Source organism: Rana temporaria, chromosome 1, assembly GCF_905171775.1.
Source record: "Rana temporaria chromosome 1, aRanTem1.1, whole genome shotgun sequence".
Taxonomy (NCBI): Eukaryota; Metazoa; Chordata; class Amphibia; order Anura; family Ranidae; genus Rana; species Rana temporaria.
The window spans coordinates 331,525,213-331,550,349 of record NC_053489.1 but is presented as its reverse complement, the minus strand read 5'-3'; the positions used below and the strand labels follow the sequence as shown (position 1 = coordinate 331,550,349).

General features: G+C 41.8%; 1 protein-coding gene across 1 annotated transcript in view; it reads right to left on the bottom strand.

The window, feature by feature from the left end:
- GRIN3A (glutamate ionotropic receptor NMDA type subunit 3A) overlaps positions 1-25,137 on the bottom strand; it is a 463,270-nt gene that overhangs the window by 90,412 nt on the left and 347,721 nt on the right. Inside the window, exon 4 of the mRNA XM_040361003.1 lies at positions 830-975. Within this exon, the coding sequence (XP_040216937.1) occupies positions 830-975 (146 nt within the window). The remainder of the gene's footprint in view (positions 1-829; positions 976-25,137) is intronic.

Here is a 25,137-nt window from a genome sequence, read left to right as displayed (position 1 = left end):
ACGCCACACACGTGTAGAATTGGCGGGAATCCAAGTCGGATCTCCCGTCGCTTCTATGACGGCTTTGTCTCCATCGCGGCAAGCCAGCTCGGCGCTGGCTCCCGCGATGGGGCTCGTAGGTAGTCAATCTCGCCGAGAAAGGGAGCGAGATTGACATATCGCGGTCACCTACTGTATCTTTGCGACGGGAATCTAAGACTTGCGCCGACGTAACGACGGGAAAAACCTTCGTGGATCGCCGTAACTGCTAATTTGCATACCCGACGCTGGTTTACGACGCGAACTCCCCCCAGCGGCGGCCGCGGTATTGCATTTTAAGATCCGACAGTGTAAAACAATTACACCTGTTGGATCTTAGGGCTATCTATGCGTAACTGATTCTAGGAATCAGTCGCATAGATACTCTGAGAGATACGACGGAGTATCTAAGATACTCCGTCGTATCTCTTTTGTGAATCTGGCCCTTAGCACTTAAGGCAGAGTAAATCCAATCTAGTCTGCCTATAGTGGCAAGCAAGTAAAAATTAGAAACATAAACTATTACTTTAGGATAAATACTGCAAAGTTGCTTATAACTATATGCTTACTTAATATACAGTACAATGTAATTTCCCTTTAAATGTTTAATTTCGACCTCATTTTAAATCAGATTACACATTTTACACAGTTTATATTATAAATATTAATGTCCATATATGAATTCCCTAAAACACTACTGTGCTGTGGAGACATTAGGTTTTGGAAGCCTGCAAAAAAAGTACATTCATTATTAAACACACCAGGAGATGGGACAAAATCATAACAACAGTATTGACTTAACGTAAATTACTTTAAAAACGCAACTCCATCTGAGGTAGAGGGCGTGTTATATCTCCGCATGTACTCATGCATCTCCGGGAAACTCTTCTTCACGTAATCTTCAGCACTGCTCTCTTTCACCGTTCCAAAGCGGAACCCCTGGGAAGGATGATGGAGCTATAAAACAAAGATTAAACTGTTATTGCTGGATTATTGCACAATCAGAGATGTCATTTTCTTTTTGTTACATAAATGACAATCAAAGATGAAATGGCATTTAGGAGACTACAGATGCAAAAATGAGATAAACGCAATACAATAACATGAAAGCGTTTAAAGCAGCAACAATACATCATAAACTAAAGATTAAACTGCTCATCCGTTTCCGTATAAATGGCACTTAAGAAATGAACGCTGTAAATGCTTGTTAGTGTTTATTTGGAGCAACTTTTGACAATATAACTATTTAACTACTGGCCTTCTGCTATCACTGAGATATGCAGCATACTTTAAGGATGTGGAAGAACAAGCCAATACCCTTCTGTTTACAGCATTACAGAGAAAATGTACTCTGTATGCATATATTGGAAAACAATAAAAATAGCCACAAATGGTTTAACCACTTGACCACTGGGCACTTAAACCCCCTTCCTAACCAGACCAATGTTAAGCTTTCGGTGCTCTCACATTTTGAATGACAATTACTCAGTCATACAACATTGTACCCATATGAAATTGTTGTCCTTTTTTTTTTACACAAATAGAGCTTTCTTTTGGTGGTATTTGATCACCTCTGGGTTTTTTATTTTTTGCGCTATAAAAGAAAAAAAGACTGAAAATTCTGTAAAAATAAATACATTTTTCTTGTTTCTGTCAAATTAGCAGGTTATTTCTCACACACAGCATAGGCATACCACAAATTACACCCCAAAAACACATTCTGCTATTCCTCCTGAGTATGGCGATACCACATGTGTCAGTTTTTTACACAGCGTGGCCACATACAGAGGCCCAACATGCAGGGAGCACCATCAGGCATTCTGGAACACCCAGGCCAATTCTGACATTTCTCTCCTACATGTAAAAATCATCATTTATTTGCTAGAAAATTACATAGAACCCCAAAACATTATATATGCTTTTTTTTTAGCAAAGACCCTAGAGAATACAATGGCGGCCATTACAACTTTTAATCTCGCACAGTATTTTCGCAGCAATTTTTTGAACGTGTGTTTTTAAAAAAAAACTGTTTTGTGCTTAACCACTTGGGATCCGCCTGCCGTCAATTGACGGCTACAGTGCGGATCCCAATTTCCAAACCGCCGTCAATTGACGGCCGCCCCTTAGGGCGGTCCCCGCGCGCGCTCCAGAGCGCGCTGCGGGGAAAATCTGTGTTGGCCGTGTCCCTCGGACACAGCCAATTACAGATCGCCGCGAACGGCCAATCAGAGTGGCCGTTCGCGAGGCGATCTGTGCGGCCAATGAGAGAGGATCTCATATGTAAACATATGAGATCATCTCTCATTGCCGTTTTACACAGAGACAGCGGTGCTGTCTCTGGAGAGGAGACGGATCTGTGTCTCTTGTACATAGAGACACAGATCGGTCACCCCCCCAGTCACCCCCCCCTCCACCTACAGTTAGAACACTAAGCAGGGATACATTTAACCCCTTCCTCACCCCCTAGTGTTAACCCCTTCAATGCCAGTCACATTTATACTGTAATTAGTGCATATTTATAGCACTGATCGCAGTATAAATGTGAATGGCGCCAAAAATGTGTCCGATGTGTCCGCCATAACGTCGCAGTCCATTAAAAATCGCAGATCGCCGCCATTTCTAGTAAAAAAAATAATTAAAAAAAAATAATTCTGTCCCCTATTTTGTAAGCGCTATAACTTTTGCGCAAACCAGTCGCTTATTGCGATTTTTTTTTTTTTTTTTTACCAAAAATATGTAGAAGAATACGTATCGGCCTAAACTGAGAAAAAAAAAAATGTTATTTTTTTTTTAAATTGGGATATTTATTATAGCAAGAAGTAAAAAATATTGTATTTTTTTCAAAATTGTCTCACTTTTTTGTTTATAGCGCAAAAAATAAAAACCGCACAGGCGATCAAATACCACCAAAAGAAAGCTCTACTTGTGGGGAAAAAAGGACGTCAATTTTGTTTGGGAGCCACGTCGCACGACCGCGCAATTGTTAGTTAAAGCGATGCAGTGCCGAAAGCTGAAATTTCACCTGGGCAGGAGGGGGGTATATGTGCCCAGTAAGCAAGTGGTTAAAAAAAAACAAAAAAAAACAGTAAAGTTAGCCCAATGTTTTTGCACAGTATGAAAGATGAATTTATGCAGAGTAAATAGATACCCAACATGTCACCCTTCAAAATTGCACACGCTCGTGGAATGGCGCCAAACTTCGCTACTTAAAAATCCCCATAGGCGACACTTTAATTATTGTTATTGGTTACATGTTTTTAGTTACAGAGGAGTTCTAGGGCCAAAATTATTGCTCTTGCTCTAACGTGCGCAGCGATACCTCGCATGTGTAGCTTGAACACCGTTTTCATATGTCGGCGGAAATTACGTATGCGTTTGCTTCTGCATGCGAGCTACAGGGGACAGGGGTGCTTTAAAAAAAATATATATATATTTTATTGTTTATTATACTTTATTTATTTTAGTTTGATACTTTTTTCTCCAAAAATAAATTTTTTGATCACTTTTATTCCTGATATAAGGAATGTAAACATCGCTTGTAATAGGAATATGGCATGACAGGTCCTCTTTACAGTGAGATGTGGGGTCAATAAGACCCCACATCTCACCTCTAGGCTGGGAAGCCTGAAATAAAAAATAAAAAAATTATACTGGCTTTGATCGTATCGGTGAGTCTGTAAAAGCACCGGAGGGTGGAGGGGGGGGGGGGACGTATTGCAGGGTATTGGAGTATTGCAGGGTATTGGAGTATTGCAGAGTATTGGAGTATTGCGGAGTATTGGAGTATTGCAAGGTATTGGAGTATTGGAGTATTGCAGGGTTTTGGAGTATTGCAGGGTATTGGAGTATTGCAAGGTATTGGAGTATTGCGGAGTATTGCAGGGTATTGGAGTATTGCAAGGTATTGGAGTATTGCAAGGTATTGGAGTATTCCAGGGTATTGGAGTTTGCTCAGTATATATATATTTTTTTCTAGTTTCATGTTATATTGAGCAATGTATAAGCTGTAACAAAATCATCTAAAATGTTGCTTCTATTTGCTCACATGGAAATTTGGAGTGCAAGGGAGCACATATACGGTGAGAATAGGTAGCTAGTCTCTTTGCTCCTTATGGCAAGGGGCAAGTTTACTTTACTCATATGTACCGTATATACTCGAGTATAAGCCGACCCGAATATAAGTCGACGCACCTAATTTTACCACAAAAAAAATGGAAAAACGTATTGACTCGAGTATAAGCCTAGGGTGTCCATCTGCATGCCTCACTGTGCCTCACTGTGTCCATGTGAATGCCTCACTGTGTCCATGCCTCACTGTGTCCATGACTAGACTGACGTTTAACATTGGAGTCAATGAAAGGGGAGCCCGGCTTTGAAAAATCGGTGCTCCCCGGTCGTAGGTCCCCAGGACAACACACTTTGCACACTTGTAGAGAAAGAGTGGGGCTACATGTGTGCCAAGATTGGCATGGTATCGGGTCGGCCGGTATCGGGTCCCCAAAGTCCAGGAGATTAGGCGCAAAAAGGTGACTCGAGTATAAGCCAAGGGGGGCATTTTCAGCACAAAAAAATGTGCTGAAAAACTTGGCTTATACTCAAGTATATACGGTAATTGTTCTAGACCTAGATGTCATTGACACTCACTGCAGATCGCAACTGCAGTGTCTTTTAAACATGGTGTGGGAAACACACACGGAACATGGGTTTCCCACACCATGTTCTGGTGTGAAATGGTCCTAAAGGAGTAGCCCCTTCAGAATTCCAACATAGGGAGCATGCTTAGACAATGTAAAAATAAGTGCATTTGATTTTTTTTTTCATTGTAACCTGCAGTAGTGCTTGGGCTGATAATTATAAATTATTTCCAAGTTGATGTGCATAATAGGTGTGCAGATGGAGTGGGATTGGGTTGCTTAATGATGAAACAGTATTATGTCTTAATTGCTAGTTTTTATTACATTACATTTTCTCTCTCTAAAAAAAAAAGCATTGAAAACGCAAAATAGATAAAAAGCTCTTCACATTGTTTATCTATAACTTCATTTTGTATTTTGCCCGCAGTTCTCCTTTAACTCCCTGCCTGACTTGTTCTTTCTGGCTCTTTGGTCTATGTGCATAAATAAAAATCCTAGGCCTTTGAAGCATCTGTGCAATAAATTGCCACCTAGCACCTGTCAGGCTAAAAACACCTGCAATAAACCAGTTCATAAGATAGAAGGCGTGAAATATCAGCATTAATAAAATGCACTCTTACCCATTGACTTGACATATACTAAATTATACCCTATGTCTAGTTTTATCAGCCCTCCCAACCATAAATAGAATGTGAAATAAATCGTTGATCATAGAATCGGCCAAGTTAGTGCACTGATAAAAAAAAAAATCATCTTATATAGAGGGTCATGTGGTCTTGTTCATGTTTTTTTTTATTGTGTTTATTTTTTATGTGTCACACTCTTGGCCAGTGTTAAAAAAAAAAAAAATCATGACTGCCAATCTGTTGACAAATGTTTACCATAGAAAGGTTGGATGGAGTGATAGCAAAATGTGACTGTAAATAAAATATGCAACTAGATAGAAAATATATGTGCAGATTCATCTAAAAGGCTGGCTATCCAAAATCCAATGGTTTTTTTTTTTTTTTTTCAAATAAACCAATCTATCTGAGCATTTCTTGTAATAACTGGTCATAGAGAAGTTAATACATGACTCATAACAGGCAGATATTGCCAATGAAAGTGCACATTATCATGCTGTAAAATATCAAATTAAGTTAATTCTTTAGAAAACGATTGGGATTGATTTTTGCTTATGTTTGAAAACTTGAGCATTAGAAAGTGAAATTGTTGACTATAGCACAAAAGCAGAGCTGAACTCAGATAGTGAAGGTTTGCTATGTCAATGGAAACATTTATAAATGTTAGTAAAGAACATTGATTTTGGAGTTTATAGGCACTCCAGTACACAAAACTAAAAAATTTAACATCTTTATTACAAAAAAAGTAAAAAAAAAAACATATATAGACCACGCTGGGTGGTCCCATGGAGTGGTGGATGTCCTCAGCGGGTATCTTTCATTCTTGGTGACCTTATGACACTACCTTAATACCAAATGCCCTAAGGTCTATCTGATTCAATCCTCTAAAAACCATAGCTACTCTAAAGGATCTGTGTTATGCTACTGGGCTTGTTACGTAGAGACATAACTGTTTACTACTAATGGGTCTTGTTATAATATTGCCATTATTCTTGTTGGCTAACCCCTTTTGTGATAACTACACTATGCCTAAGCCCTGGTTCACATTGATGCTACTTTAAAATCGCGCTACTTCACTTGAAGTAGCGCAATTTCAAAGTAGCAAGGTCAGTGCAGTTTCAGATGCTACTTGATAGACCTGTGTGGCTTCATACACCGATGTCTATTAAAATTGCACATGAAATCTGCAAAAGTAGTGCAGAAACTACTTTTGCAGGGCTGCAAAATCGGTGTCACAATGATTGGAACAGTGCCATTGCCGACAATAGGCTGTGACTTGTCATGCAATGTGATCTCTCAAATCACATGACAAATCGCTCCAATGTGAACCTAGGCTAAAGCTCCCGAAGAAGCATTAAAGTGGATGTAAACCCCCCAAAAAATAGTTTTTTTGCTGCCACAATGTAGAGTATAAGATTTCCTATTATCTGTGCCCAATCTTGCCACAAAGAGTTAAAGCAACACTAAAGGCAAACTTTTTTTTTTTAAATAACAAACTTACCTCCACTGTGCAGCTCGTTTTGCACAGAGTGCCCACAAATCCGGTCTTCAGGGGTCCCTGGGTGGCTGTCTCGGCTCCTCCTCGCAAAAGCTTTCCACCTTCATGCGAGCGAGCTTGCATGGTGGAAAGCTTTTGCAAGCGCGCTTCCGTGATACAGTGGCTTGCATAGCCGCCGACTGTATCACTTGGCCCCGCCCCCAGCGCGCCGCGTCATCCGCTGTGATTGACAGCAGCGCCAGCTTGTATGGGAGGGTTGCAAGAAAAAATCCACTCCTCAAGAAAGGCCACATGCAGTCACAACTGAGCTATGCCAAAACATATCTTGAAGATTCTGAGGCCACATGGAAAAAGATGTTATGGTCAGATGAGACTAAAATGGAATGATTTGCAGTTGATATGCTTGGTGAAAATCCAATACAGCCCACCATCCAATTAACACCATTCCTACAGTAAAGCATGTAGGTTGTAATATCCTGGTATGGAGGTGTTTCTTAGCAGGGACTGGAACACTTGTCAGGACAGAAGGAAAATGGATGGGGCAAAATACCTTCAAATTCTTGAGGAAAATCTGCTGCCCTCTGCCATAAAGTTGTTAATGGGAAAAAGGTTTACATTCTAACATCACAATGACCCAAAGCACATGGCAAAAATGAACACACAGTGGTTGAAGGGAAAACCTTGAAGTGTGACAGTGTTGAAAGCTCAAATTTCACCTGGGCAGGAAGGGGGTATATGTGCCCAGTAAGCATGTGGTTAATTGGTAATTTGGGGGGACCCCCACGCTTTTTTTTTATTTGTTTCAGGGTTCCCCTTAATATTCATATCAGACCCAAAGGGCCTGATAATGCACTAAGGGGGGAACCCATGCCATTTTTTTAATGACTTTTAGCTGTATTGCCCGGGACCTGACAATTCATTATAGCTGCGAGTAGTTTTAAATTACTTATTTTCCTTTTGAAATTTAATTTTGTGCAGACTGTTATAAACACTTTTATTGTTTCACTTTAACCATTATTAAAATCACTGCTCCCGAAAAAAACTGCAGTTTTTAAATCTTTTTTTGCATTGATAGATGTCCCCTAGGGCAAGACCCAGGTCCCCAAACACTTTTTATGAGAATAACTTGCATATTAACCCTTAAAATTAGCACTTTTAATTTTTCATGTTTGTGTCTCATAAACTTTGACGGTGTTCGAACAAATTTTTTGCCTGTTCGCATGTTCTGCTGCGAACCAAACCGGGGGGGTGTTCCGCTCATCCCTAGTGGTGAGGAGGTGATACAAAGCCTGCATGTCAAATGTTCTCTAAAGAGCGATCCAAATGTGGATTGCTCTTCAGAGAGAAAAGATAGTGTGAATGAGCTGTAAGAGTTAAAGATTAAGCAAGCAGAGGGAGAGATGGACATGACACACAGATATCCTGCATTCTTTTCTCCCAGTCAGATATTCTCTGTAAGCAGGATTTCTGCTGGTTGAAAAGAATGCATTAAGTCTGTGTTCTGTCTCTCTGACACTGTCACTCAAGATCTTCAACAGCCTGGTGTCTGAATAAATAAATGATAACATGAATAGCTTGTAAGAGAATGCTGGTCCTGTTCCTCTCTTCCTCCATCAACTGCACTAAAAGAACAAACCTATTGCTGTTCCTGTTGCTGCAGAGCCCGCTTCTCCCCCTCCCTAAAGTAAACATAAAGAAAAAAACTTCTGAAACTGAAGTCAAAATGTGGTGCATGGGGAAGGTGGAGGGGTTGCAACATGAAAAAAAGTATTATTGGCTAACACTGAGCATGTGATTTGATGCAAATATCCCTCCCTCTCTTTGGTGGTCGGGGCACTGGAATAACATTATCCTGCCCTGAATCTTATGCTGTGTGCCATTCTCCAGACATTACAGGTTGGAGATCTGTTATGCACAGGCTTGGGGGCAGAAGCGCTGCTCAAGCTGGGTCTGCTTGCTGTCATCATGACAAGCAGGAGACCCGGATTCCAAACTGTGAAAAACAGGACAGGGAGGATGATCGGCATGGCAATTACAGAACTATGCACTCCCTCCAGCAGCTTAAAGTCAGCGGGAGGGAGAGGGGGATAAATTAGCTTTCAGCTACTGGAGGGAGAGACACGTAGTGCAAAGTTCATTTAATTGTTTGAGTAGAAAAAAAAAAGGTTCACTCCTGTCGAAGGCTGCTGCTGTCTGCCAGCTCCACCGTCTGACAGTTCGTAAATAATAAGGGGCGAGGTCACCCACTGACATCACATGATGGCCTCACCCCCTTGTGACATCGTCTGCGTCAGCCCAGCTTGCCCCTGGCCGATGACACCACAAGGAGGTGTGGTCACCTGATTATGTCACTGGGTGGACGTTTGTTTCCTTTTTTAGGGTCAGCGTGGAAGCGGGTGTTATGATTGATGATGGATCTACATTCAGGGACATTTCTTTTTTTTTTAAATAAAGGAATAAGGAATTGTCAAAAACTGTCTTTTGTGTTTTTTTACGTTTCGACACTTTTTTTGGTGAGTGGGTACAACGTAACCCATACCCATTCACATGGGGGGTCAGGATGTACGGGTCCCCTTGTTTAAGTCGGCTTCCAGATTCCGATAAGCCCCCTGCCAGCAGACCCCCACAACCACTGTCCAGGGTTATGGGGAAGAGGCCCCTTTGTCCTGTGTGGGCATGTGACCTGATATGGTTCAGGAAGGGGGGGGCACTCGCCTGTCCCCTCCCTTTCTTGATCTGCTGGGCTGCGTGCTCGGATAAGGGTCTGGTAAGGATTCTGGGGTGGGCCCCAGGCCATTTTTTTTCCATAAAAGTTTTTAATCAATCAAAATGCAGCATACAAAAAGTGATATGGTAATTATTACATAACAAAGAGTGACATAAGGTTACAAATAAGGTACGCTACATGATACAACATAACATAATAGTTGAAGTTTCCAGACCCGAACTGAGGTACACAGAGTGTGATGAAGCGACTAAGGGCGGAGGATCGTAATTCCAGTTTTCCCCTCCCCCACACCCCCCCTCCCAATCTGGTGCGAAGGGGGAAAGTGGTGCAGGGTACCGTTCAAGGTCAATAAGCAAGGAATAGTGTATCATGGCAAGCCAAAGGTCACACAACAAAAGGGGACAGGCCATTTATTTTTATTTTGGCGTCGGGTTCCCCTCAAAATCCATAACAGACCTGAAGGGACCCCACGCCATATTTTTATGATTTTAATTGCTGACAGCTGATGACTCATTGGGTGTTAAGTGCATGGTGGCTGCCCACTCCTTAACAATCAGTTATTCACAGTTTGTTAAAGAGAAAAAAAATGCATGAAAACTGCATGCACAAATGTGTGTTCTAAAACGCAAAATGCACCGAAAAATAGTAAAACTGCATCAACCTCAACCGCAATAATGTGAACTTAGCCTTCATGTAATTTCTTGTTTTATTTGCCAAGGTAGCTGTTTTTTTTTTTTTTCATATCACAAAAGATATCTTCCTCCATTTTGATTGATCTTACAATTTTGTTATGTTGAGTCATGGGACCAAAATACCAAAAAAGCTTTAAATCTGGTCAGGAATAAAGTTTAGCAACTAAAAAAAGTGTAATCATTTGTTTGGATGTGCTTCATTCCCTGTGGTCTTGCCATTTACAGTGTAAATGATTTTCTAGGTTACTGCGGTTGTTTCTCCATAAAAGTTCTATGATTCAGACTGGCACAAAAGCATGAGGTTGTTGTGAACCATGAATCATTCAAAGTAATTCTGTCTCATGGTTAAAGTAGATAGAAGATTTACGGTGTTACATAAACTAGTGAAACTTACATGCTGAAAACCATTTGTACTTTTGCTTTTGACTGCAAGGCATTAACAATAATACATGAACCTTATCATAGGGAATGCATGCACTGTGGATAGAAATAATCTCAAACAGAAAAGGTTATTGTGTTTTCCTGAAGCATGATACAAATAGAAATATTTCTTTGCTGTCTTACACGCAGATAAATTATATTTCTACCATATTTAAATGGAAACTATAACGGCCCATTGCTCCGATCTATTGTGGTGTGCTTAACACACATTCATCTGAATAGACGGCCTAACACACCAAATCAGGCCTAAAATACTACCTGCAGAAAATTTTGTATTGCAGTAACCCACAAAGCACAGTAGTGCATTACCATGGATTGCTGTGAGCTGCGACACAGGTTCATTGTGGAGGTGCTTTGGGATGTCATTCATATTGAATGGCACCTCATCATACCAATGTACATTACTGCACATTCTGGGGCAGATCCACAAAGCGAGTACGCCGACGTACTTTCAAATTACCCGCGTCGTATCTTTGTTTTGAATCCTCAAAGCAAGATACGACGGCATCTGGGTTAGATCCGACAGGCGTACATCTTCGTACGCCTTCGGATCTAAGATGCAATTCTTCGGCGTCCGCTGGGTGGCGTTCACGTCGTTTTCCGCGTCGAGTATGCAAATTAGCTATTTCCGACGATCCACGAACGTACAAGTGGCCTTCGCATTTTTTTACGTCGTCTCTAGTCGGCTTTTTTCGGCGTATAGTTAAACCTGCTATTCTGAGGCGTACTCAATGTTAAGTATGGCCGTCGTTCCTGCGTATAATTTAAACATTTTTTTTCGTTTGCGTAAGTCGTCCGTGAATCAGGATGGGCGTAATTGATGTCCACGTCACAAAAAAATTATGTCCTTGCGACGTCATTTAGCGCAATGCACGGCGGGAAATTTAGAAACGGAGCATGCCCAGTTCGTTCGGCGCGGGACGCGCTTCATTTAAATTAAACACGCCCCCTACTCGCCGATTTGAATTACGCGCCGTTACGCAGCCAGAGATAGACTATACCGCCGTAACTTACGGCGAAAAATCTTTATGGATTCGAACCAAAGCCGGGTAAGTTACGGCGGCGTAGCGTATCTCTGATATGCTTCGCGGGTGCAGATCTCTGTGGATCTGCCCCTACATGCTACATGTACAGTATATATAATCTGTGTTTGCAAATAAGCCTATACACTGGGTACACTCATGAATCATAGAACATCATGGGTTTCCCCAACAGAAGCTCTTTGATTTTGAGCTTTCAGACTTAAAAATCATACCAACTGTCTGTATACACCATGGGGGAAGCAGAGGGGGGAGTTGTTTCTGTGTGTAAATGTGAGCTCAACTGTTTGTTTCAACAGAGCATTTAAGAACAACCAGGTAAACATGTAAAACGAACAATGGCATGCCATCTGCTGGCTTGAAATACACAACAGTACAAAGAGATGTAAGCTACTAACCAATATATTAAGAATATTGAAGATTTTTCAATGTTACTGACATATAATCTTTGAAATTTAAACTTCCTTGGATGTCAGGTACATAATAAAAAACAAAAAAGTTATGCCTATACATTTAATCAGGTTCAAATCTATGTAGCTAACAGAAGAAGAGAGCAAAAAGTAGATAAAGGAAGTTAAAATAAGCAAAAAAAAAAAAAAAAAACGAGGGACACTACATCTTAGAAGCTGGACAAAAAACACAATATCAGACTGAGCCTAACAACTACTTTAACGGGTTATAAACCCTCATGTTTTTTCACCTTAATTTATGCATTAAGGGGAAAAAACACCTTGCAGTGTCCGCCCCCCCCACCCCCTGTTTTACTTACCTGAGCCCTGAATTTCCGTGGGCGCGATCCTGCATCGCTCTCTCCGCGGCTTCTCGGCTCTTCATTGGATAGATTGATACCAGCGCAGCCATTGGCTCCCGCTGCTGTCAATCAAATCCAATGACACTGCCACCGGGGGGCGAGGCTGAGTCATACACACGGCATCTATGGACGCTGAGTGTATGACACAGGAGTGTGCCCGCAAGGTAACCCCCTCACGAGGGAACTTCCCAGAGGGGGTTATCTAATGCAGGTAGGAGCCGCAAGAGCTGCCGTGGGACCCCAGAAGAGGACGTTCGGTGGCCACTGTGCAAAATAAACTACACAGTGGATGTAAGTATGATATGTTTGTTATTTAAAAAGAAAACAACTTGAACCTTTAATATCACTTTAAGACAGATGCTTACAAAGCAAAAATAACCTTTACATAATGACATAAAAAAAAAAATATATGTGACACAATTTACTTACAAGAGTTTATCTCTTGATATTTAGATCATGAGAAATGTTCTTTAATAAAAGTGTAAAGTACAGAAGTGAATAATGAGCAAAAATCTGAATATATGCTCCACCGGTGGTTAAGCTGATATATTCCTGCAATCTAGTTCCAAGGGTTTACAGTTTTACATGTAAAACTAGCTCCATGCACATCAGAATCCACATTGCAGGAATCTTTTTATAGCTAATTTAGAAGGTGTAATAAGAAAAAAAAACTGACACATTCCCTCACAAACCTTAATTTATGAACCTAAATAAGTTCCATATAACATATATCCCAATTCCAAACAGGGAATGATTCAGGCTATTCAGTAACACTTGTCAATTGTTTATAATCATAATCATTTTTAAATGGTATTAAATCCCCACAAAACATATTATATTGCAAATTCCAAATCTTAGTTGTGGTGGCTGCATTCATTTTCTTTTTACTTTATTTTTCACCTGGTGATTTGACCAGTAACACTTCCTGTCCTAGGATGACAATTGTCACTTGCTGTCATGTATCTTTGAAAGAGCAACATTGTCACCTTGGGGCAATGTGTTGGGGCTACAAAATACCTACCCCTCTCCACTTATCTGTAACAAGGGAGAGGTGTTCTGTTATTTTTCAACTCCCTTCACCAGACTAAGCTGTCCAGCAAAAGTGTCAGTTACAGGGTTGAGGCAATCCATTTACTATTGGCAGGGGTGCTTACAATGGTCAGCTTTTATTAATTGATGTAAATCCTTTATTCCAAAAGAAAAAGAAAATCCTGCTGCAATTGCTAAAAAAGTGTTAGCTGGATTTGAACTTTAATTTGCCAGTCAAGTTCATCTACTGTAAATCTGCTCGTAACATGCCTTTTTCCCATAGGTGTGCACAGTCTATTGCATTAGGGTGTGCACCTCGAAGCTTAAACATATTTGCGTGTGTGTGTGCATGTATATATACAGTATACTGACAGTGTCAGCAGAGCAGTAGATGGTGTCAGTAGGGCACTGGACAGTATCAGTAGTTTTTATTTGTTTTAATCTTTAATTTTAGGAGCCCCGTTAAGGGGCTTTGGTGAAATATCAGGGGTCTAAACAGGAGGAATCTGCACCACACATGGTGATTAGGGTGTGCCCAGGCACACCTGGCACAACCTGTGTGCACGCCTATGCTTTTTCCCATATTGATGGTTCCACTATCCAAAGGGATTTATTCTGCTTCTTGTTAGAGCAGAGACACCCTAAGACAAGAGGTAGTTACTGGCCAGATCACTAGGTGAAAATAAAGGAGAAAAAAGCTTTAAAGAACACTAACACAGCTGCCACATATTGGTAAGCTGCAACATATCACGTTTTTGTTTTTGGATTATTTACCACTTTAAGATTCCTTTCACACTGGGCCTGCCCGTGCATTAGCGGTAAAGCACCGCTCGTTTTAGCGGCAATTTACTGCTGTTTAAACTGTGCTTTTAATCCCCGATAACGGCCGAAGAGGTGGTTAAAAACGCCCATGTGCATTGCAATAGACAGAGGCGTTTTGGAAGCGCTGTATACAGCGTTCCAAAACTGCCCCAAAGATGCTGCTTGCAGGACTATTTCTAACGTCCCACAATCGCACTGCTCCAGGTTTAAAGCAGGCTCTATTTCTAGCGCTAAATAGCATGAAAACTGCCTCAGTGTGAAATGGGTCTGAGGGCTTACTTCTGTGAAATGCAAGCACAGGTCAGCAAGTAGCCATTGTTTGTGGCTATGCTGTGTTTTTTTTGGACACAGCATATTCTATTATGGTGTGTTTAAAGCAGAGTTCCACCCAAAAGTGGAACTTCCGCTCATCAGATTCCTCCACCCCCTCCGGTGCCACAATTGGCACCTTTTGGGGCGAGGGGGGACAGGAAACCTGTCTTTAACAGGTATCCTTTCCCACTTCCGGGAGTCTGGACCGTGGCCTGTGACCCCGTACACATGACCGAGGAACTCGACGTGCCAAACACATCGAGTTCCTCGTCGAGTTCAGTGTGGAAGCCGCCGAGGAACTCGGCGGGCCGACTTTTGCCATTGAACAACGAGGAAATAGAGAACATGCAGGGGCGTACCAATAGGGTGGCGGCGGGGGCGGTCCGCCCCAGGTACCACACATTGAAGGGGTGTCAGTGGCCGAGTGACTTCGCTATGTGGGGTGCACTCCATACCCAAGTCGGGTAATACTGTCTAATCATCCCAAGGCATCCCTGCTGGGTCTGGCTGCTCCATTTCCCTTTAGGTGTTTTTTAGAACACCCCCATCGCCGGGGCCGCAATGGACTAGTCCAGATCGTCCACTCGTTTTATTGACTGAATTCCCTCCTGCTAGCTCCGCCTCCACCCACCACTGCGGCCTCAGCCTGTGTCTGTCATGTCTCTCTGCTGGGGCGGCTCAGCTGCTGCTTTCACATACAGACACAGGCAGTGAGGCAGGATCAGGAATCAAATCCATCTGGACCTCCCAAGCTACTCCCTAGCAGAGGCTGAGTCTGAGAGCCTGAGGCTGGACAACAGTGGTGAGGGGGGGGTTGGGGGGTGTTGCATGAAGAAGAGCCTGGAGGAGTGTGTCTGCCTGCTCTGCCACCCTGTGTGTGCTGACCTGATTTGGGGGGGGGACCCCCCTGCCATGTGCACAACTAACACTGTATGTAGCTGACCTGATTTGGGGGGGGGTGATTACTGTGTCCGCCACCCCCTTCCATGTGTACTAGCACTGTATGTAGCTCACCTGATTTGGGGGGGGGTGATTACTGTGTCTGCCACCCCCTGCCATGTGTACTAGCACTGTATGTAGCTGACCTGATTTGGGGGGGGGGGGGGGATTGCTGTGTCCGCCACCCCCTGCCATGCGTACTAGCACTGTATGTAGCTGACCTGATTTGGGGGGGGGGTGATTGCTGTGTCCGCCACCCCCTGCCATGTGTACTAGCACTGTATGTAGCTGACCTGATTTGGGGGGGGGGGTGATTGCTGTGTCCGCCACCCCCTGCCATGTGTACTAGCACTGTATGTAGCTGCCCCAGGGCTGTCTTAATGAGAGGGCACACTGGGCACTGCCCAGGGGCCCCAGTTGCATGGGGGCCCCTGCTCTTTCCCCAAAGCAGCTGTTTCTTGGGCCCCCGGGCTGCCCCTCTACATCCCAGATATCCCTCCAGCACTCTGACCCCTCTTCACCCTAGATATCCCCTACCTCCTAGATGTCTGTTTACCTGCATTGTCTCTATTGTAGGGGCCCCAGAGCATTGCTTTGCCCAGGGGCCCATGATGCTATTAAGACAGCTCTGATTTGGGGGGGGGGTGATTACTGTGTCCGCCACCCCCTGCCATGTGTATAGTGTAACACTGTAGCTGACCTGATTGGGAGGGTTGCAGAATGTAGGCATGTGCGATTTACAGTGTGCAGAATGTAGACATGTGCGATTTACAGTGTGCAGAATGTAGACATGTGCGATTTACAGTGTGTAGAATCCAGGCGTTTGCTATGCTATGGTTTTGTTAAAAAAAAAGCAGTATTATCTGTTCAGTAAATGTTATAAATAATTGAAATAGGTTTAAGTAAGTTAATAACTTTATTTTACAATGTTTTTTTTTTTTTTTAAGTTGATGTAAAGTTTACAAATTCGTGCAATAAATGTTCTTGAAAACATGAAAAAAAATTGTGGGTGTTTTTCCAGGTAAATGTTGGGGGGGGGGGGGGGTGCCAGATGTAGGATCCGCCCCGGGTGTCAAATGCTCTAGGTACGCCCCTGAGAACATGTTCTCTATTTCCTCGCCGAGGTCCTCGTCGGCTTCCTCGGCCGAAAGTGTACACACGGCCGGGTTTCTCGGCAGAATTCAGCTCTGAACCGAGTTTCTGGCTGAATTCTGCAGAGAAACTCGGTCGTGTGTACGGGGCCTGTGACGTCAGCGCGGGGCTCCCCCTCCTTCTCCCTCCCCCTGTCCGCCGGTGCCTGTAGGAGAGAGGAGCGGGCCTCGCGCGTGTGCAGTAGGGTTCCCAGCGTGAAGCTGAAAGGCTACACTGCCGGGTACCCTTAGACACAATGGCGGCGGCAGCACCCGACAGCTGATGGAAACATCAGCTGCAGGTGCTGACATCGCTGGACACCAGGACAGGTAAGTTTCCATTTATTAAAAGGCAGCAGCTGCAGTATGTGTAGCTGCTGGCTTTTAATACTTGTTATTTTTTTTATTTTTTTTGGGCGGAACACCACTTTAAGTTGCAGGGAAAAAAAGTCCAAGCAACCTTTCCCATGAAAAAATAGCAGTAAACTTGAGGCTAATAATCTTTGAACCCCAAAATATTGTTTTATGAGATCTCATTTGTAGTCTGAGTTTATTTGCTGTGCACACCCACTCTGACCTTTACTTTAATTAAGAGTCACAATACCCTTTTTTTTATATGCCTATAGATTTCAATATGAAAGATGGCTTTAATATTACCATTTTTTAAATTACTGACCTGTGATGCCTATTTCAGCAGAGCCCATTTTAGATTTACAGTTTGTAGCTAGAGCTTTTCCATTTGCTGATTGTATTTTATTCGCTGGTACACTTGAACATTTTCCATATGTAACGAACAAAAGGAGGGAATTGTGTACCAACCAGAATTATAAATGGCTCTTGTGGAAGAAAAGTACTTCTGAATTTATTCTGTAGAGATTATCTACTTAATTTTGAATGACACAAATTGGAGCAGATTTTATACACTTAATGAATTCCTCTCATGGTGTTCAACTATTATGACTGGCTGCCAATTGCTAAGATGTTAATGGACTCTGTTTCGTACCAAAATGGTACAGAGAAAAGCATATACTTTAGAAGTATTTGAAATTAGCATATGACCTAATAATGTTATGATTTTCATTTTTCTTTTTCATCTGATAGCATTTGCTCAGTGATCATATCAGGACTAATTTAACCACTTCATTACTGGGCACTTAAACCCCCTTCGTGCCCAGACCAATTTTCAGCGCTGACGCATTTTGAATAACAATTGCGCGATCATACAACACTGTACCCAAATTATATTTTTATAATTTTTTTTCCCACAAATAGAGCTTTCTTTTGGTGGTATTTGATCATCTCTGCGATTTTTATTTTTTGCGCTATAAATAAAAAAAGACAGAAAATTTTGAAAAAAAACACAATATTTTTTACTTTTTGTTATAATAATATCCCATTTTTTTATATTTTTTTTCCTCGGTTTAGGCCGATACGTATTCTTCTACATATTTTTGTTAAAAAAAATCACAATAAGCGTATATTGATCGGTTGAGCAAAAGTTATAGCGCCTACAAAAAAGGGGATGGATTTATGTTTTTTTTTTTTTTTTTTACTAGTAATGGCGGCGATCTGCGTTTTTTTTCCAGGCCTGCGATATTGCGGCGGACGTATCGGACACTTTTGACACAGTGTATTCCCTGGGTGTGTTCACAATAAGCGTATATTGATTGGTTGAGCAAAAGTTATAGCGCCTACAAAATAGGGGATAGATTTATGATTTATTTTTTATTTTTTATTTTTTACTAGTAATGGCGGCGATCTGCAGTTTTTTTTCAGGTCGGCGATATTGCGGCGGACATATCAGACACATTTGACACAATTTTGGGACCATTCACATTTATACAGCGATCAGTGCTATAAAAATGCACTAATTACTGTATAAATGTGACTGGCAGGGAAGGGGTTAACACTAGGGGGTGAGGAAGGGGTTAAATGTATTCCATGGGTGTGTTCTAACTGTGGGGGAAGGGGGGTGACTGGTGGAGGTGACCGATCTATGTCCCTATGTACAAGGGACACAGCTTCGGTCTCCTCTCTCCCCGACAGGACGTGGAGCTCTGTGTTTACACACAGAGCTCCACGTCCCTGCTCAGTCACCGCCTATCGCGTGTACCTGGTGGACATCGCGGCCGCCAGGCAAGCGCATCGGCATCTCAGCGATGCGCCAGGCACAGTGTTTCCCCGCTGTGTGCCCCCAGCGGCGCGCGCGGAGAATGCACATAAAAGGACGTCCAGGGACGTCCACCCGGCAGTTGAGAGCCGTGCTGTGGACGTCTTTCATCTATAGCGCGGCTCTCTAGTGGTTAAAAAGCCAACTGTAATGTAAACCACATTTTTGCTTTGTGAGCACTATTGCAGGTTCGCATTTGGCATACAAAACTTGAGTGTAAGATGAAATCCATAACACAATTTCCACTCTGTTTTCATTTTTGTTTATTTTTTTATTTTTTTTAATCATCATTTCTTGCTGCTTACATTCAAATAAGCACAGCGTAGTAAAAATGTTGTAAGCTGCAAAATATACATGATGGTTTTAAATTTTCTGATAACAAATGTGTCATAAGCAGCCACTAAAGTGTTGCAGCCTTTAACCACCAGCATGTTCTCTTCCTTTCCAAGTCTTTTTTTAGCACTGTAATAGTTTGACAATTACAAGTTCATTCAATACAGCACCCATATGATTATTACAAAGAATACCCAATCACATGCAAGGAAAATAAAAATACAGTATTTTTACTTGCACGTGATTGGATGATGAAAGTCAGCAGAGCTTCTGCTCATTTACTAAGCTCTGGAGCAACTGCTCTTGCAGAGTGCAACAGCACTTTGCAAAGTGCACAGTGTATTTGTCTTTAGTAAATCAACCTCATAGTGTTTCTTTTATTTATTTTTTATACTATATTAGACCAATTTCTGACATACAGACATTCAGACATTTTCTGCTATAATATTTTCTTTGTAATAGAAAGTGCAGTTAATTTACCAAAGACAAATAGGCTGTTTTGGAGGGAAGTTGTATTCTGCCATGGAATTTTCCCCAGAGCTTAGTGAATGTGTTGAAAGAATAACCAATTACCTGCAAGAAAATAATAATAATAATAATAATAATAATAATAATAATAAAAAAAAAATTATTTTGCTTGCACGTGATTGGATGATAGAAATCAGCAGAGCTTCACCACATTCCCTAAGCTGTGGGGATAAGTTCCTTGCAGGGTGCAACCACTCTTAAACAGTCTATTTGCCTTCAGTAAATTAACCCCAATGATTGGCGTTGATTTCTGGCATAAAACTTTAGGTTGGTACTATATTAAAACATAAAAGCATTATGAGTAGTAGCAATACATCCCCCTTTCCCAATAGATCAATGCAATTTTAAAACCTCCCAACATGTTTGCTGCCTCAGCATTAGGGATGAGCTTCGTATTCGAGTCAAACTCATGTTCGACTCGAACATCGTATGTTCGATCGTTCGTCGAATTACGAACGTTTTGGGCCGCTCGCGCCAAATTCGAGTTACGTTTCACAGCCCATAATTCACTGCGGCATCGCAGTGCATTGCTTGCTGATGATTGACCAAGCATGCACTATGACCCGCATGCTTGGCCAATCACAGCTTGCAAAAAACGGAGAGCCATAATTGGCCAAAGCCAGGGTGGCTTTGACCAATTATGGCTCAGGGGGTTTAGTACACGCCCCACACTATAAAAGGCCGCCTGCAGGTCGGCCTTGTGTAGTGTGTTGCGGTGGTTAAGAGAGAAAAGAGAGAGACAGAGAGAGTGTCATTTTTTGCAGGTAGATAGAGCAGGCAGGCTAGTCAGTTGAAGTTACAGTGTGTAGAGGATATATATGCATCCCAGGTGTTGTACATATATTTATACACTGTATAGTTTAGCTAGATCAGCTCTTCCTAATTTACTGGCAGGCAGGTGATTGTGCTAGCTGCAGTATTCTCACGTGGTGTATTGCCTGTGTCCTCTGCAGTGTGCACCATAAAGCTACGTGGTGTGTGTATTGCCTTTGTTCGCTGTAGTTTTCACCTAAAGCTACTTGGTGTGTACTGCCCGTATCCTCTGCAGTTTGCACCTAAAGCTACGTAGTGTGTGTACTGCCTTTGTCCTCTGCAGTTTGCACCTAAAGCTATGTGGTGTGTGTACTGCCTTTGTCCTCTGCAGTTTGCTCCTAAAGCTACGTAGTGTGTACTGCCCGTGTCCTCTGCAGTGTGCACCTAAAGCTACGTGGTGTGTGTATTGTCTGTGTCTGTGCTATTTTTCTCAATGATTTTAATCCATATTGCAGGGACCAGACATTACATTAAAGCCCCAAGCAGTTTTAAATTACTTTTTTCTTATAGTAATCTCATTTTGTGCAGGGACAGTTTTAAACCTGTGCCACTTCACAGGCATACTATAGACACCCAGCAGGTACAATATTTAAAGGAATTTTTCATTTTTTTATTTTTTATTTAAGCATCATTAAAATCACTGCTCCAGAAAATCAATCAATCTATATTGATACATGTTCCCTGGGGCAAGACCCGGGTTCTCAAAGACGTTTTACGACAATAACTTGCATATTAGGCTTTAAAATGAGCACTTTTGAATTCGAACGTTCGAGTCCCATAGACGTCAATGGGGTTCTAAATGTTCACACGAACGGTCGGTCCGTTCGAAGGTTCTGGTGCAAACCGAACGGGGGGGGGGGGTGCTCGGCTCATCCCTACTCAGCATCACCCATGCTTTGCCCTTTCATTCACCCATTATAACCAGAACATCTCAAGTCCTGCAACATCCACTTGTTCAACATCTCCTACAACACAATTCTCTTCTAACTCAAGAGAGTAATGTCTAATCTCTAACATTCTTTTAACACAGATAGAAGGTGTTAACCCCCTTTAAGTGTAAGTATCATCATTCCTTTTATGTATATACACACCAACTAAAATACAGTCACTTGCCTTTTTAGCTATTGTTCATAAAACAAAAAATCCCACCACTTCCCATGTAATCTACATCAATACAGGAGGACACATTTGTGATCCAAATCAGGAGAGCATCCTAGGGTGGCAGCACTGCTCCATCCATTGATACATTGGAGTGAGTGAGTGTAGCCAACCTAAGACAGGTTTTGCAAGATCACCAGGCAAAAATACACCTAGAAAACAGAAACAATTGCAGTCACTACATCTAAAGATTGGTAAGCTGCAATCTATCACTCTTTTGTATTGGGTTTTAATTTAAGCCAACCAAGCAAGCAGAAAATTACATTTCTGTACCCCTGTTGTACAGAAAACCCCCAGATTGCTATACTGAATACAGTACAAGGGACATCTGCAGAGTGACACGAACAAGTAATTTTGAATAACATTAACCACTTGAGGACCGGAAGGATTTGCCCCCTTAATGACCATGCCATTTTTTGCGATATGGCACTGCATTGCTTTAACTGACAACTGTCGTGCAACGTTATACTCAAACAAAATTGATGTCCTTCTTTTTTTCCATAAATAGAGCTTTCTTTTGGTGGTATACGATCACCTCTGTGATTTTAATTTTTTGTGCTATAAACAAAAATAGACCAACAATTTTGAAAAGAAAACAATATTTTTACATTTTTGCTATAATAAATATCGAAAAAAAAATCTTCATCTGTTTAGGCCAATATGTATTCTACATATTTTTGGTTAGAAAATCACAATAAGCATATATTGGAAAAAAGGAATATAAAACTACTCGCCGCTATAATGAATTGTCGGGTCCTGGCAACACAGATAAAAGTCATTAAAAAAACAGCATGGGTTCCCCCCTTAGTCCATTACCAGGCCCTTTGGGTCTGGTATGAATATTAAGGGGAACCCTGAAACAAAAAAAATACGTGGGGGTCCCCCCTATTTCGATATCAGGCCCTTCAGGTCTGGTATGGATATTAAGGGGAACACTGCATAAAAAAAAATGGCGTGGGGTTCCCCTCAAAAATCCATACCAGATATGCAATTTTTTTTAACTTTTTGCTATATCCCCCAAAAATATATAAAGAAACTTTTTTTTTCCTCAGTTTAGGCCGATACGTATTCTTCTACCTATTTTTGGTAAAAAAAATCGCAATAAGCGTTTATCGATTGGTTTGCGCAAAATTTATAGTGTTTACAAAATAGGGGATAGTTTTATTGCATTTTTATTAATAATTTTTTTTTACTACTAATGGCGGTGATCAGCGTTTTTTTCATGGCTGCGACATTATGGCAGACACTTAGGACAATTTTAACACATTTTTGGGACCATTGTCATTTTCACAGCAAAAAGTGCTATAAAAATGCACTGTTTACTGTGAAAATGACAATTGCAGTTTGGGAGTTAACCACTAGGGGGCGCTGAAGGGGTTAATTGTGACCTCATATGTGTTTCTAACTGTAGGGGGGCAGGGCTGGATGTGTGATGTCATTGATCGCCTTTCCCTATATCAGGGAACAATATATATATATTATATCAATAATAATAATAATAATAAATAAATAATAAATAAATAATAATAATAATAATAATAAATAAATAATAATAATAATAATAAATAAATAAATAAATAATAATATATCAATGACAGCGCCACTTTGAAGAACGGTGAAGGTCCCCATTCTTCAGCTCCTGTGACCGATCATGGGACCCTGACTTAGACGGGTGACCCCGCCCCCTATGATGCAATGGGGAAATGCCGGGGTTACCCAGTGACGTGTACAGGTGTCCCCGGCCCCTCTGTTTTAAGGGTCTTCCAGATTCTGATGAGCCCCACAACCACCGGGCAAGGGTTAGGGGGATGAGGCCCTTGTCCCCATCAACATGGGGACTTTACAGTAAATGCAGCTAGAGAGGCCAGTGATGGCATGTATTAAAGCTCTTATACACACAATCATTTTTCGGCTTGTAAAAAACTACGTTTTTCAGCATCTAGAAAAAACGTAGTTTTTTCAACTTCATCATTAAAACGACGTTGCCCAGACACGATCGTTTTAAAAAAATGCTCTATAAAGGGGAAGTTCTATGCGGATGACGCCACCCTTGGGGCTGCTTTAGCTGATTTTGTGTTAGTAAAAGACGATTCGCGATTTTCTGTCTGTTACAGCATGATGAATGTGCTTACTCCATTATGAACGGTAGTTTTACCAAAACGAGCGCTCCTGTCTCATAACTTGTTTCTGAGCATGCGCGGGTTTTTCACGTCGTTTTAGCCCACACACGATCATTTTTTACAACCCAAAAAACTACATAGTTTAAAACGTTGTTAAAAAATGCAGCATGTTCGAATTTTTTTTTTGTCGTTTTTCAGAAGCCGAAAAATGATGTGAAGCCCACACACGATCATTTTAAATTACATTTTAAAAAACTTTGTTTTTTACAAGCCGAAAAATGATCATGTGTACGCGGCATTACTGCTTGTTAAGGATATGTAAAACATAAATGTCCACTGTCAGGGCACAAGTGCACTTTAAAATATTATTTCTTCAGGTTTTAGATACACCGCATTTATTTGGGGTCTTACATGTCTGGGAGTGTTGGATCTTTGTATCCTGGTCCTTCATTGTTCTTTTCTGCTACTAAGTTGAATGTGAGCTACTAGTTCACAATACAGTCTCCTTGTGCTGTGAAAGAATAGTGCAGAGGCACAAAAGAGACACAGGTGTAGTATTATGATGGTGTGTGTAAACTGGCAGTAACATCTGTTGCAAAAATCAGACCTTCTTGTGTTGTGAAGAGATAATGAAAAGCCCCTGTATGTGTTGGGAAGGCACAGCCAGTTCTAGCTAGGAGCAGGATTACAGTATGGAGTCATTGGAGTCTGCTGAGATTGCTCATGCCACACTCATGTTGGCAACACCCAGATGGATCAGGGCAGAGGAGGCCAAAAGAGTTTGTTTTCTTTCTAAAGCACCAACAGCTAAAGTAGAAAAGCCTGTGTCCTGTCGACAGCTGCATAGTGGAATCCTCACTCTCTGTGTGGAAACATTGGTCAGATACACCCAGGGGCGGACTGACAACTCATGGGGCCCCCAGGGAATAGAAGATTATGGGGCCCCTGGGCTTACAGATGGCCACCACGCTAGGAGGCAGTGCAGAGGCAGGGCAGCTAAAATCTCAGGATTTTCATATCAAAAGCATGTCGGTTTCAGACATATCAGGGACAGATGTAAAAAAAACACAGATTTTTACATACTGTTCCTGGTTTTACTGAGCCTGGCAACCCTGATGGGGCCCCCTAGTGGCATGGGGCCCTCGGGCAGTGCCGGAGTGCCTCAATGGTCAGTCCGCCCCTGGATACACCGCGTACTGTGCCCCATCTATAGCTCTGCAAATCAACTTGTGCTCCCTTCTGATTGAACAGATCTGTCTCTGACACTGCAGGAGATGTGTCAGACTTCTGCAATTAGA